The 13,396-nt window shown below is 38.7% G+C and overlaps 1 protein-coding gene across 4 annotated transcripts in view; it reads left to right on the forward strand.

The window, feature by feature from the left end:
- MAPKAP1 (MAPK associated protein 1) overlaps nucleotides 1–13,396 on the forward strand; it is a 115,037-nt gene that overhangs the window by 62,167 nt on the left and 39,474 nt on the right. For all 4 annotated transcript variants that reach the window (XR_010886135.1, XM_067308996.1, XM_067308999.1 and 1 more), the window contains exon 7: nucleotides 3,316–3,425. Coding sequence is in view for 3 of the 4 variants with exons in the window: in XM_067308996.1 (XP_067165097.1) it covers nucleotides 3,316–3,425 (110 nt within the window). In the remaining variant the exon portion in view is untranslated. The remainder of the gene's footprint in view (nucleotides 1–3,315; nucleotides 3,426–13,396) is intronic.

The raw sequence follows: 13,396 nt of genomic DNA on the forward strand, positions 1-13,396 counted from the left end.
GCGCAGGAAATGTGGCCTGACACACTGGCCCCATCCCAAGATGACGGAAGAATCTTTTTGGTCTGGGCTTCGGTCCACTTTCAGCTCAGATTTGTGGGTTTGCTGAGTGCTAAAATGTCGTTCCTGAGGTTCAGTGGTGCATTGTTGGAGGAAAACAATGCTGCGTGCTTGTTAAGCTGGAGCAGAGCAAGGGAAGAATAGTGCATGTGAACTCTGATTGGCATTTCAAATGCTTTTGGCTTTGTTCCAGAGCAAATATCCCAAAGTTTACAAATGTGGGGTGCGCTTTACATTTCATTGCTCTTGCCAAAGTCTCACTTACTGGAGAGCACACTAAATATAGTAAAACACAGAGGTTTTTCTTATTTTGCTTTGATCAGTAAAATAAACTTTCAGAGATTGTTCTGGGATGAGATCCAGCTTCTGAGGCAAAGAATGGCTGTGGTTCAGCCATGATTTAGTAACAGAGTGTCAGTAAAATTAGTTTGACAGTTCTCAGGCCAGCTGCTCAATAGACAGAATTGACCAAGTTAGAGTGGACTGAAACACTAGTAGGATCAACAACAGCATGTGCTTTTTAACAGCTGAAGTGTCAAGAATTGAAAGGCAGTTTTCCATTTTTGGGAGGTTACAGAGATGTCTCAGTATTAGCAAACCCAAATTAGGGCATCGGCGTTGAGTTGCCGTCGGTTGTTTCGCCCTCAGCAGGAAGCGTGGCTCCCCATAGCAGAGGTTGCAGGCCCTGCTTTGTGAGAAAACCCACTTGGAAGAAATCTTACGTTTGAGGGGGAAAAAAAGAAAAATGGTGGCTCTAGTCTATTTGGACATAGATTTTTTTTTTTTGAAGGCTTTATCTCCTTTCTTGGTTTTCCTTCAGTATTTTAAACTATTTTCATATATTTTGGTTGCAGTTCTCTTTAAAATATCCTTCTGTATTGCAGAATATTTTATGAATTACTTGAAGACACTGGATGCCTTTTGAAAAGTAAAGTTTTCACTTATCTCTGTTCTGTGTTGTTTCAGTGCTTTGAAAGCATTGCTTTTTTCTGTAGTGATTCATTGACAAACATCATAAATAACTAAAAGGGGAAAAAGTAGTTTCCTTTTTATAATTATAGTATAATGTAATGTTTTCTTTAAAAAAAAAAAAAATCCCCAAAATTTATCTCAGCCGGTCAGTCAAGACAAGAACTATAATGAATTTGGGAGGCTACCTAAATGACACAAAGCGAGGTGAATCAGAGAGAATGAAATGCTCCACATTACTTAGCGCATTGCAGGGTTCTGTAGCAGGTTAAGGAAGAGACTTGCTCACCGGTAAAGGGACTCGAGGAAAGTCTCTGCTTATTGTATGACATTGGTCAAAGCCCCCAAATCTTGAGGCGGTTCTAAGGGTAGAAATCTTACAGTTATAGAAATTGATACTCCCTCCTGTGGAACAGTGTACTCGGTTCTGATCATTCCGTATTAAAAAACATATGGCAAAAATAGAGGGTGGGGAAGTAGATGCATGAAAAGTTTGGGAATATTTGGTTTGGAGATGAGTAAGGCAGATTTAATAAATGGTCTAGAGGACATAAATTTGGGGCTTTTAGGTAGCTTCATTTTGCCAGGAACAAAGGGAAGTGAGAAAGAAATCCAGTGCGACTAACCCGCAATTCAGGAGAAGGCAATGTGGTTTTATACCATGCAGTTTGTGGAACGCTCTCTCGGGGGTGCAGAGCCCCCGTGGGGAGCCAGGGGACATTCTGGAAACAAATCTTTGTTACTTGTAGTGCTGTTACGGCAGCTATTTCTAGTTTTATGTGATGCACAAACGATACAACCACATGCCAAGGGAACAAGCTTTGATGGGGGAAGAAGCCTCCCCTTGCTTAGGTTATTCCATAATTACCCACTGCCCATTTCTTGACCCTTTCTCTTCAGACTGTTTTACCCGCTGTGGGTGGTATGATGTTGCGCTGAATAACTTGGGGTAAGGAAGGTAGTTCTGTGCTTTCACGGTTAGGTAGAAGGGGACAACATGTGCTTGCCGTCCGGATGTCTGTAGGAAGAGCGTGTGTGACCTCCAGAAGCGCCGTACCCGTCCGACGGCCGGCGTGCACGCAGGCATGCAGTTACCTGTGCGCTGCCCGCGATGCGGCTCATGGCCAGGATTAGGTATTAATGTGTGTGAGGGCTTAAGGTGTCATTTATTCTTCTAGGCTGTTTCACAACATGGGCGAGGGATGCCACATCTGAACTGATCCGAACTCATACTCTTCCCAGAGTTTGTGTCTGACAGCGACATTTAATGTGGTTCTGTTTTTAATGATGTAATTGTGTTGCTTGGATTGCTTTTGAGTGCCAGTTGCTTTTAAAATATTCCAGCTGTGATATTCATATAGAACTGTACTCCCTGATTAAAATTCTCAATTGCCAGATAAAAGCTCCTCCTCCTGTCTAAATAGCTTTGTGCAATAGTTTGTTCGGTGCAGTGCAAAGCCTTCCCCGTGGGTGCCTAGCAGCTCTAAAATTTCCGTGGGAACTGTCTGCAGTGACATCTACTGACATGAGCAGAGATTGACTGCAAGGTCTAAGGGGCAAAATTTACCGATATATTAATTCAGTATCTCTTTTATTATATTGTCACCTTCTCTGCTTTCCCAGTGATGCCACTTCCAATATCTGGCTGTCCGTATCTTCCATAACTATCTCCTGCTGTTTTCAGTGCTTGCTCCAAGCACGGAATTCTTCCATAGGCAGCAGCCAGGACAACTTTCATAACAATTCCTGTAAGGTCCTATGCTATGATGTTCACAAAAATATGTCCAAAAAAGCATGGTATTTATATTTAAAATAATGCTGTACATTAATGTTGCTGAAAAGCTGTTGTTGCTCTGGCTTTTGTTCTTCCATTTCTCCTTAATGATTTGTTAGATGCGTCATTGGGACGTGTATGAAAAGGACATTGCAAACTGTTTCTTTTTGTATGTGCTCTGAAACACTTAGCGATATTTAATAAGGAGTATTTGAGGAGTTCTGTGTGTACATTTGCTCATTTTTCTTTTTTAATGACAAACACAAACTGGTCAAAAATTAAGATGAGTTAGGAAAATTCTTTCACACCTTGAATCTCAATCCATTTTCTTCTTTTTGCTTTTTGTTTCTGCCTTTTCAAGGGAGTTTTTTCAGTTTCTCTTCCTAACTTAATTTACAACACAACTTTGTTCATTACTATGTCTTAAAAGTACTTTGCTTGTAACTCTAATGAGGATAGTAGTAAGCTGCCTGATGATGACTGTTTCAAAACATGCATGTGCATCTGTCTTGCAGAAATGCTGCTCATGGATTCTCACTTATTCAGGTGGACAGTATGAAGGTCACCATGAAGGATATCTTACAAAAGGCCTTAAAGAGAAGGAAAGGATCACAAAGAGGCTCAGGTGGGTTATTTATTTTATTTTGTAGAAGACAGAGTGTTTTTCCATGAGCATATTTTACATCTCTTTTTAACTGTTGGGAAGGATGCTCAATTTTTTTTCAGTGGGTATTGTGATTTTCAACACCACTTGGAAGCAGTTCTGTGCACAGGTTACATTCTAGATACTAGCAAAAAGCAGACAGTGAAGGAGCTGCATAACATTTGCTGCGAAGCAATATATTAATTACTGCAAATATTTATTTATGATGACAAAGCCATTTACATCCAAGTCCAGTTAGTGGTAGTTTGAGATGAAGGGTGGAAGCACAGAAAGACCAGTCTTTGATACAATTTCTATGCTTTTAATTTTTGTAAGGCAATGGTGCTTAATATGATTTTAAATAATTTAAAGGATTAGTTCTTACTTGTAGAGAAAAAATATTTACTTCCTGCATTATTGTTAAAATACTACTATTATAGTAAAGACAACATTTGAAAAAAAGAAAATGTACAGTACTTCCGTTATATATTAGAGCAATGCTTTTCCAGGCTATAAATGTACATTCACATACATATTATATATTTTTTTTAAAAAGTACAAGGCTGAGATATCTTTTCAGCAACAAGAAATAATTATTGTGAGAAATTGCACTGAGTCTTGTCAGGCAACAAAAGAACTTTAATATAAACCTATCTATACACTAGGTAAAGATAAGCATCTTGTCTTTGTAAATGAATGAAACCTCCTTATATCCCCTTAGTTTTAACTATGTGAAAAGAAAATAAACCCTGTTCTGTTTAGAAAAAGTAGTTCAGTGCAGTTTTTAAACGAGTGTATAATCTGTCATGGATTTAATTAGCTATCTTCAGATGAAAGCTGAAGTTTTAATAAAAGTTAGAAGAGATAACACAGTGAAGGACACGGATGAGCTGTCTCAAGGCCATATTCCAAGGGAACGATAAGAGCTGTAAAAAATGGCAGAGGAGAGCAATTGAATGAAGCAATGAAAATCTGATTCTCGTAAAAAAAAAAAAAAAAAGAGAGAGAGAGAGAGGAAAAAAAAAAGAGGGAGAGAGAGGGAGATGCTGGTAGGGGTGGTTGTAGATGAGACCCGCTAGCGCCTGCAAGCAATTTGGCTGCTTGCCAGGAGTCATTGTTCACCCTCGGCTGTGGCGGCTCGGTCCAGATGTGCCAACTGCACGTTGCGGCTTTTGCCAGCTGACTGCGCCGTTTGATAACCAGCTCTCTGGATGCCCATCACTGGCCGCAGAGATAGAATTAAATGATGATGATCTTCCCACAAGTTGGGAGAGGAAACAATGCATATAAATCTTGATTTCATCTCAGCGTGAGAAGTCTTTATCCATCATCACTCATAATGAACAAGTCGTTAGCTGCGATGAATGGTGTTCTGTTTTTTTCAAACACCTCTTTTGTTCACTTTTTGGGTGACTTTTATTTATTTCCTGGGGTCAGATTTCTCTTCCCTGAAGGGAGATGGCTAAAGGATTCACTTAGCTCAATCTTTAAACTACTTTCCTCCTTCGTGTAACAGATGTTACTCTTTGTCCTTTTGAAATTTATTTTTGCTTTAATTTTGTTACTTTTATTCAGTGGTTTAGAAAAGGAACGGAACTGTCGCTTATTCCTTCAGCTAATACATTAATTTCTGCTGTCTTGGCACTCCTGCTCAGAAATCTCTGTAATAGCAGTTTTTCCGGAGGTATATAAGCATATATGTATTTTTCTGAATTTTTAGATTATATAAGAAATCATTTACATTTACTTTACATAAATTATCCATGTGACATCTCTCTTTGAAATATGATCGTCATCCTTGTTGTGGATATAAATCATAACTAAAATCTGTTTTTTTCATTGCTTATATGTGTATTTATTTTTGAACATATAAACAGATTTGTAGAATTAAACAGTGTTCCTTGCAAATTTCGGTTTAACCTTGTGTATAGATAGGTCCAGAATTAGAACATGCAGCTGTAGGTTTCGTGAATTGGGAGTCACTGCTGGAAGAGTGATCACTCTAGAGAAAGCTTTTTGCTTTTTTTCCCCCATATTCCTGAATTTCATAAAATAAATATTTTTTATTTTTAAAACAGTGAACACTCATAGTGCATTATTGAAATCATATAATACTGTCACATGGGTGAAGCGATGTCTGAGATTCAGTATATATATATTAATATGGTAAATCATAAATTTAACTTTGTTATTCCAATTATTATTATGCTTTCCCTATCCAAAACTGTGACTCATCAGTTAGCAGACTTTTTTTTTCGGTCTTGCCTTTCATCTTTAAAACAGCACTGTATTGCAAAAAGTGCAGCTGTTTTCACAGAGGGATCCACTTGCTTGCACTGCCCTCTGGATCTGAAACAAGCCATTTACAGTCCCCCTATACTGCTGTTAGCAGAATGGGATGAAAATGCTGCCTGAGATTAAAGGACAGTTAAAACTCAGAATGCTACCCGCTGGGCATGGATTGACTGGAGATGGAGTAGAAAAAGGTCTTGTCTTCATTCTTCATCTGACACCAGATTTTTCATTTTTGGAGTGAATATGCCTCTTACTTTCATTGGGAGATGCTCAGATAAATGGAATTTAAGATCAGACTATTAACACAGTACGGTTCTGTGCCTTTGTAGTTTAAGTCATTATCAAGCAGTGGATTAAGATGTCAAAGTTCTGAATAAAAGAGGATATAATTTAGGAAAAGCATTTCTTCTCATTCAGCAACACTTCCTTTTAAGTTAATTGCTCTAATTTCTTTAAAAAAAAAATAGACTTAATATGTTTACTTAAAGTATCTGTAATAGTTTAATAAAAGTGGAATGCCTGTGAACTTTTCTGTATGTTTTCTATGTACCTACAGACCATCCTTCACAGGACAAATGAATTTATTATGTTTACAGTCTATGTTATTTTCAAGTGTTCATGTAAGAAATTGCTTTCTGAGCTGTTTTCACTACTGACTTCCATGATGTTTTTCAAATCGGTCCTGTGTTTATGGGAGAACGCTAACCTTGGTTGGTTGTTTTGGGTGAGGAAGAAACTGAAGAATTGCTGTTGCGGAGTCTGGCAGTGGACATCCCAGTATGACAAGAGCTAAGATACTACACTAGTTTTCTCCAGTTATTTTATTCAGCTAGTAATCTGCAGCTCACAAGTAGGTTTTTCAATGAGCTATTGAGTCCCAGGTTCCTGAAAATCCATATGCCTAGGTTACCTCTGTGAATCAATGACCTTCTGAGTTTCTCTGTTTTTGACTTTTGTTTAAAAATGCCATTACCATCCTTGTAGCTGCCAACCTTTACCTACCTTCTGAAGCATGAGACTGGTAATGACAGAGTTTGTTGTGACAAATGGTAGCACAGAGCTCAGTTTTTTAGAAGTTCTGTTTTAATATATGCACTGATGTTAATGTACAAATATATGTTGGGTGAACTTTCTCCATACAAATATTACAAATGTGTTTATTTCAAAATCCCTTTTTTGAAAAGACTAAAGCTGGGTATGGCTTTTGACTGCAAATTAACTTCAAGTCAAAAATAATTTGTTTGTAAGATATAGGTCAATAGGTTGTGATAGAAGTGGTTTATGACCTTATTTCATAACAAGTAGCATGAAAGAAATGGAAAAAGCATTTTAATTATATTTAGCTCTTCTTAGATATTGTGTTAGATTAAATTATTGCCAACTATACAAGTTACTTTGCATTCTTTGCAGTTGTCCTTTCTTAGTGTCACACAACTTTTGCCTTGAAGGTATGAACATTTTTAGTATTGAAAGCTACTGATCATTTTTAAATAATAGTCTTTGAGTAAATCAAGGGGAAACGCAAGTGGTAAAATCATCTGTATGTGTTGTAATTGAGAGAACCACACCCCGTAATTCATTTCATAAAGGCTGTACTGAAGCAGTGTTTTGGGAACCTCACAAGCAGTTCCACACTGGACAGCAGTAGGGGGTTAATGGGAATACTGTATCACTTCTTGCCACATGCCCAAATAACGAACTGGAAGAAGTGTGTGCAAATGGTGGCAAGTTAGGGAAAAGCCTGTAACAAACAGTCAATGCTACATACTGAAGATAAATCGGCAGAGGAAATTGTTGAGGCAGATGTTTAATTAGTTAGAGTAAGGCTGGATAAATCAGGATAGGAGTTGTCTATGCAGATATGCTGGTTTGCCTTGCTTTTCTCAAAGCTGGTTTCATTGTCTTTAAAACTAACTGTCCTTTTAGCTTAGGAAAGAAGCAACAAAAGCAGTCATATAACCTCTCTCCTATTGTAATGGATTTCCGTGTGTACACTCATAAAATATAAAATGTAACTGATGTTTTCTTATGGTAATGAAAAATAACTAAGTAGAATACTTTATATTCAATTTATTTAACCTATTGCATGCTCAGAAGCATGTACTGCAAATGCATGTTTTACATGAGAGCTGGAAATAAAACACTCTTGGTTGAGGAATGAGCTCCCAGAGGAGGCTGGTCTAATCCAGAGGTGTACCACCTTGACAGGGGCTTAGTGAAATCTTTCATATAAGAGAGTTTTCTCAAAAAAAAAAAAAAAAAAAGGATAACAGGATGGTGAAGGAAGAGAAGTAAGGATAGGACCATATCCTAACCAAGACATTCCACAGTAGTAAAGAGGGAAAAGCCGAAGGCTCCATTAAGTTCAGTAGGGACTTTGTTATGCATATCAAATTTACCTGGACAGTGCTTAGATATTATGGTAATGGCAGTGGAGAGAACCCTAATATATGTAGATAATGTCAGGATTGCTATGTATAAACTTGCTGTATGTAGAGTTCTTTAAAAATGATTTTGGAAACTGTGGGCAGTCCAGCAGCTGATGGTCTAAAATGTGGCAGATCTGAAAGGGAACCACATACTTGAAATCATGAGCATAAGAACTTCTCATTCTTCCTGAACTTGTCAGTGAAAATGTCAGATGTGGGGGCTGTGTAGATTTTGGACAGATACAACAATGGAGTCTTGAAATGCTTTTTGGAAAGTGAGATTTGGGTGTTTTAATACTCAATATAATTATACTCCCTAGAAATCAGTAACAGTCTTAATATTAATTTCAAGAAGGAGTAGACTTTAGGCATGCTTTCAATACCCCAGGCTCGTGTTTTGCAGATCAAGTCCTGGAAGAAGTACAGATAGCATTGTGTAAATGTAAAATACCATTATCAATATATCTGTTAATTTACACTGCTGCTAAACCATTTTCCTAGACGATCAATCTAGTGTTTATTTCTGCTGGTCCCACTTTTACCAATACTTACACGTCATCCAGTTAGCCAGTAAGGCTTACCTAGGAATTTGGGTTATGGTAGACATACATTTTAAAATCCTTCTTTCCAGAAAGGCACTCTGTTTCACCAAAGAAAGAGTAGTTGTTCCAAGATGAAATGCAGAGACCCTTGTATTCAGATACCATAGCACAGCTGAGTCGCGGTCTGACAGCATCCCACAAGTTGCAGTGGGCGAGTAGATCTTATCAGTCTTTCTGCAGCTGGATTAAAGCCCACTTTCAATATTCTTATGAAGTATGTTTGCATGGCTTACTACTTTAAGAACATAAGAAAGATGATGACTTTGTTCTTCATACTTTGTGTATCTTGATGCCATGGTAATTCTCTAATCAAATGCATGCAGAAATTGTATGTACACTTGAAAGCTATCTTCATCTTCCTCTCCTTTTTCAACTATCCCATCCCTTTTGCTCTTCCACAGATATGTTCTCTGGGATGCCAATTGGCCTTTCCTCCAGAGCTTAACTGTAAAGTAAATAAGAAGGCAAAGAGAATAAGTACAGAGGGTTTGTTTTCAAACAAATTAAGCGTTGATGTCAGTATATAAAAACTGAATGTTCTTACAAGGAAATGAGAAAGAAAACTAAACAATGTGAAATGCTGAAACATTAGAATAATCCTGCCTGTTTCTGGTCCTTGTCAGCTTCTCTTCATTTGAAATTTCATGTGAACAGAGAAGCCTTGTCTGATTAATCTTGTCTGATTTTAAGTAGAAATTCTTTGCAAGATGAACATGCTACTGATTATTATTTAATAGCTGCTTCAAACTGTAAACATCCCTAAACCAGGAATACTCAATCCTTTTAGGAACAAAATGCTATACAAGTTTAATTGTTATAAACAATATCTTCTGCCAACATTTCACAGACATGACCTGTATTTTCCGTAGGTTAGTGTGAGAATTATTAGCTTAGTATTCTGTTCAGTTTGGAGAAAGTCTAACGCTTTTTTTCTATAAATGAAAACAGCTGCTTTACAATAACATTCAAGTCCCCAACAGCTGTCAACTATTTCTTTTTACATTCTTTAAAATGTGTAAAGTGACCAAAAATAGTCTAAAATAATCTTACTAATCTGGATAAGTATATTATCTCACTGCCACAGGAAAACTGAATAATAAGGAAGGGGGAAAAAAAATCAAGAAACAGGGATAGAACATAAAAATAAAAGCTTCCATATCGTATTTTAGTCTGTAACATGGAATCAAAGGAATTATAATTTTAAAGGCCTATTAAAATAATCTGTTCCATCACCCGGGTAACTTAGAGCTGTGGCGAATGGTACAATCTATTAATGCATGTTCTGTAATGGTTTATTATTTTTGTGTGTAGTTTTTTGCACACAAAGCTATTACGTTATCTTTCAGAAATTTGAGAACAGTAGTTCAAAGTAAAGAATTCTGATAAATAAATGAGGCTTATCTTTAATTCAAAAAGCAACTAAAAAAAGAGATCCAAATCTTATTTGAAAATGCATTTTATAACATACCAGTTTCAGCATGACTTTTAATGGCAAATTTAATGTCTAAGACATGCTTTTGAAACTGTTTGTAAAGACATTTTATTCAAAACTTACGTGAGAGATAAGCAAAAACTGTAATACTGTTTGTATGAAAAAGCACTTATTGTCAAGTATTCTGCCAGGCCCAAGGGAAATTGCAAGGATGCAGTAAAATGAAGGTTTTCATTTAAACTTGTCCCATGATTTTCCTGTTTCTGGAGTATTTCAGCAGTTATGTTTGTAAATACTTGGTCCTGATGCTGTGCTGCCATATTCAATTTGTCTTGTTCCTCCCGGCCTCGGATGCTAAGGAGAACTGGCATGCTCTGAAGTGCTGGGAAGGGGCAAACAGCTTTGTGTCACTGCGGCCTGAAAGGAGGAAAGCAAGCACATCAGAGAGGAGAGGAATTGGGAATGAAGTGGTGGCGGCAGAGAGAGGATAGCTGGCAGTGAAGAGAAAGGAAAGGAGCAATTTATAACATGCATATCCCTTTGTGGAGCAGATTGTCTTCGGTTCTGAAGGCACGTATATTCCAGTGGGCTTCTCAGTGAATCTGGTACCTAAAGCACAAGATCAATGTCTTTGCCCATTTAAAATGCTGTTCTTCTAAAACTGCATCTTAGACTTTGAATACTGAATCTGTTTCCTGCAATGTACACACATCAATTTTAATTTCTAAATTACTGAAAGTTAGGTCTTTCAAGAAATATAAGGCTGTCACTTTTTAAAGTATCCTTCATAATCTCAGAAACAGACTACAACTCTTCTAAAGTTTCTCAATAGGTTAAACTCCTTGGAATCTTGTGGTGTTTGCCTTTAAATTACTATTAACATTAATGAAAATGTGTCTTGTTATTCCCTATAAATAAGTGTTTTCCTTTCAACAGAGGATTAAGACTGATGTTGACCTGCAGCGAGTTGCTAGCAGGTGCCCTGCGAGCCCGTGCTCTCGGAGGGAGAGGTGCCGCTGGGCGCTGCCGCCTGGAGGAACGGTCTCCTCCCTGCCTCCCTCCTCTCTCCGGAGGACTCGGCTTGCTCCCGGGGCAGGGTGCCGCCGTCTGCACCGCCACGGCCAGGGCTGCCGCAGCACTGGGAGCATGGGGGGAGCTGCCATTTTCAAGGGAGTAGTTATATGTGACAGGTAAACGGGAAATCAGGAGAGAACAAAGCATGGGCAAAAGTGCTAATTCTGAATATCTTTCAAACGGTCCCTGTTTTACCATACCATATGGTAGGGATCGTCAGAAAGGAAGCGCTTTGGAGAGGTGGAGTGATAGAAAGCAACAGGAGAGGGGGAACTAATGAGTTGTAGATTTTAAGGCCAGGAAAGAGCCATTAACTCTGAACTATTTTCTATCACGGGCCAGCAAATCTCACCCAGTCATCTTGTACTGCGACATCAGCATGGGGTAACTGGCAGAGTCGCACCTTCTGGGAAGGTGCGTGGTGTTGGTGGGGTCTAGAAATGCAGAATCCATCTTTTTATTTGTTCTTGATATTAAAAAACAATGCTCTAGATCTTCTGCTTCAGCATCCACCTCCAGTTCTGGGCTGGCTTTAACGCACGCATGCTGGGGGGGGGCTCTGAGCACAGGCAGAGCAACCTGAGAGCATTGGAGGAGAGAGATGGGGGAACAGGGGACAAAAAGAAATGACTGGAAAGATATATGAGAAAGGAGAATTAGGAAGAGAAAAGAAACCACGTAAAACCACAGCACTGTGATTAAAACGTTTTTAAGAGATGAACCATGATTAGAATGAACTGTCACTTAAATAAATTTGACATTATCATTGAATGATGGTAACTAACTGAAGAATTTAAAATTTTTAAGTAAATAAGTAGATTATGCATATGTTTGCACTGACTTTTAAAGAGATGGAAGCCTCAGCATCTGTGGCAGTGAAAAGCAAATTGATTTGGATTTCCCTGCATTTACATGTGTGCGTTTCTACTTAACGGGCAGTTTTGAGTTTCTGAGGTCTTCAGTGCTTTGTTTTGGATAATTATAGCATCCCTAAAGAGTTGTCTAGCCTCAGTTATGAATAGCTTTGTTCAGGAATTCTCTGTTTTTCTTTGCGTGAAGCTGTTTATATTAGAAGGATTTAAATTAAAAGACGCCAATATTAGTAGATCCTTGGTGAGGCTGTCTCCTGCTTGCTGCTCGTGTTTCACAGAAGAGGAAATGTAGTAAAGAAGGTGCGAGTTTAACTGCATAGCCCACCGTTGCCACACTGCTCTCCTGCTCCCGTCTGCCCCATTGCCAAGAGCGGTGCGGAGCCGTGGCGCTGGCCTGACGCTCTGCTGCGGAGCAAGGCGCTCTGCCTGGCCGCGGCTGTCTGAGCCGCCTACCAGCACCCTCGTTCCCACGCGTTCAGCGAGTTGTGTGTGCGTCTGACGTTGCTTTGTTTGGCCTCTGCCATGATGTGTGTGTTAGGTTTGCTTAGTATTTATTTAGCAAAATACCTTCCATAGGGTTGCTGTTCTGGGAGGATAAACACTCCTTTGCCGCAGAAGGTGCAGTAGAGGCTCCTTGAAATGATTTCCTTTCGCCTGCAAACCTCATCTCTGTTTGGCAAAGACTATAATTTATTTTATATATTTATTTAATTTCAGCAAACCCTTTCTCACCAGTCTGCGGGCGTTGGCCAGGCACTGGCATGACTGGGCGATGGGGACGTGAGCACCCGGGGAACAGCTCACCACGAGCAAAGTTTGTGGATAGTTTGTCAGAACAGAAATAGCTCGTTAGTCCTGGGCATTTAGACTGATGGGATTCTGCACATCAGCCAGAACTGCTGATGAAAATTTTTCATGTCTGGACTCTGAAATGAATGTGAAGGATTGAAATGAGTCAATTTTAGAACTGTTGGTATTGAAATCTTATATTTATTGTTTTTTCTGGATTGGTAATAAAGCTGGAATTTATGTGACCTTTTAAATTCTATAGTTCAGTGTTTGTATGATAGAGACTTTTTGTTTATTTTATACACTCTGATGAGAGGAAATATTCTTGATATACCTGGTACATGCATGGGACCATCTCCTTCCTGCTGGTTTTTGTGAAGCCTGAAATGCATCTGTCTGGGTGGCTGGATTACTCCTTATTGCAACGCTATTGCTTACACATCTGTACCCAGGGGAAAAC

The sequence above is a fragment of the Apteryx mantelli genome, chromosome 21, assembly GCF_036417845.1.
Source record: "Apteryx mantelli isolate bAptMan1 chromosome 21, bAptMan1.hap1, whole genome shotgun sequence".
In the NCBI taxonomy this organism is placed as follows: domain Eukaryota; kingdom Metazoa; phylum Chordata; class Aves; order Apterygiformes; family Apterygidae; genus Apteryx; species Apteryx mantelli.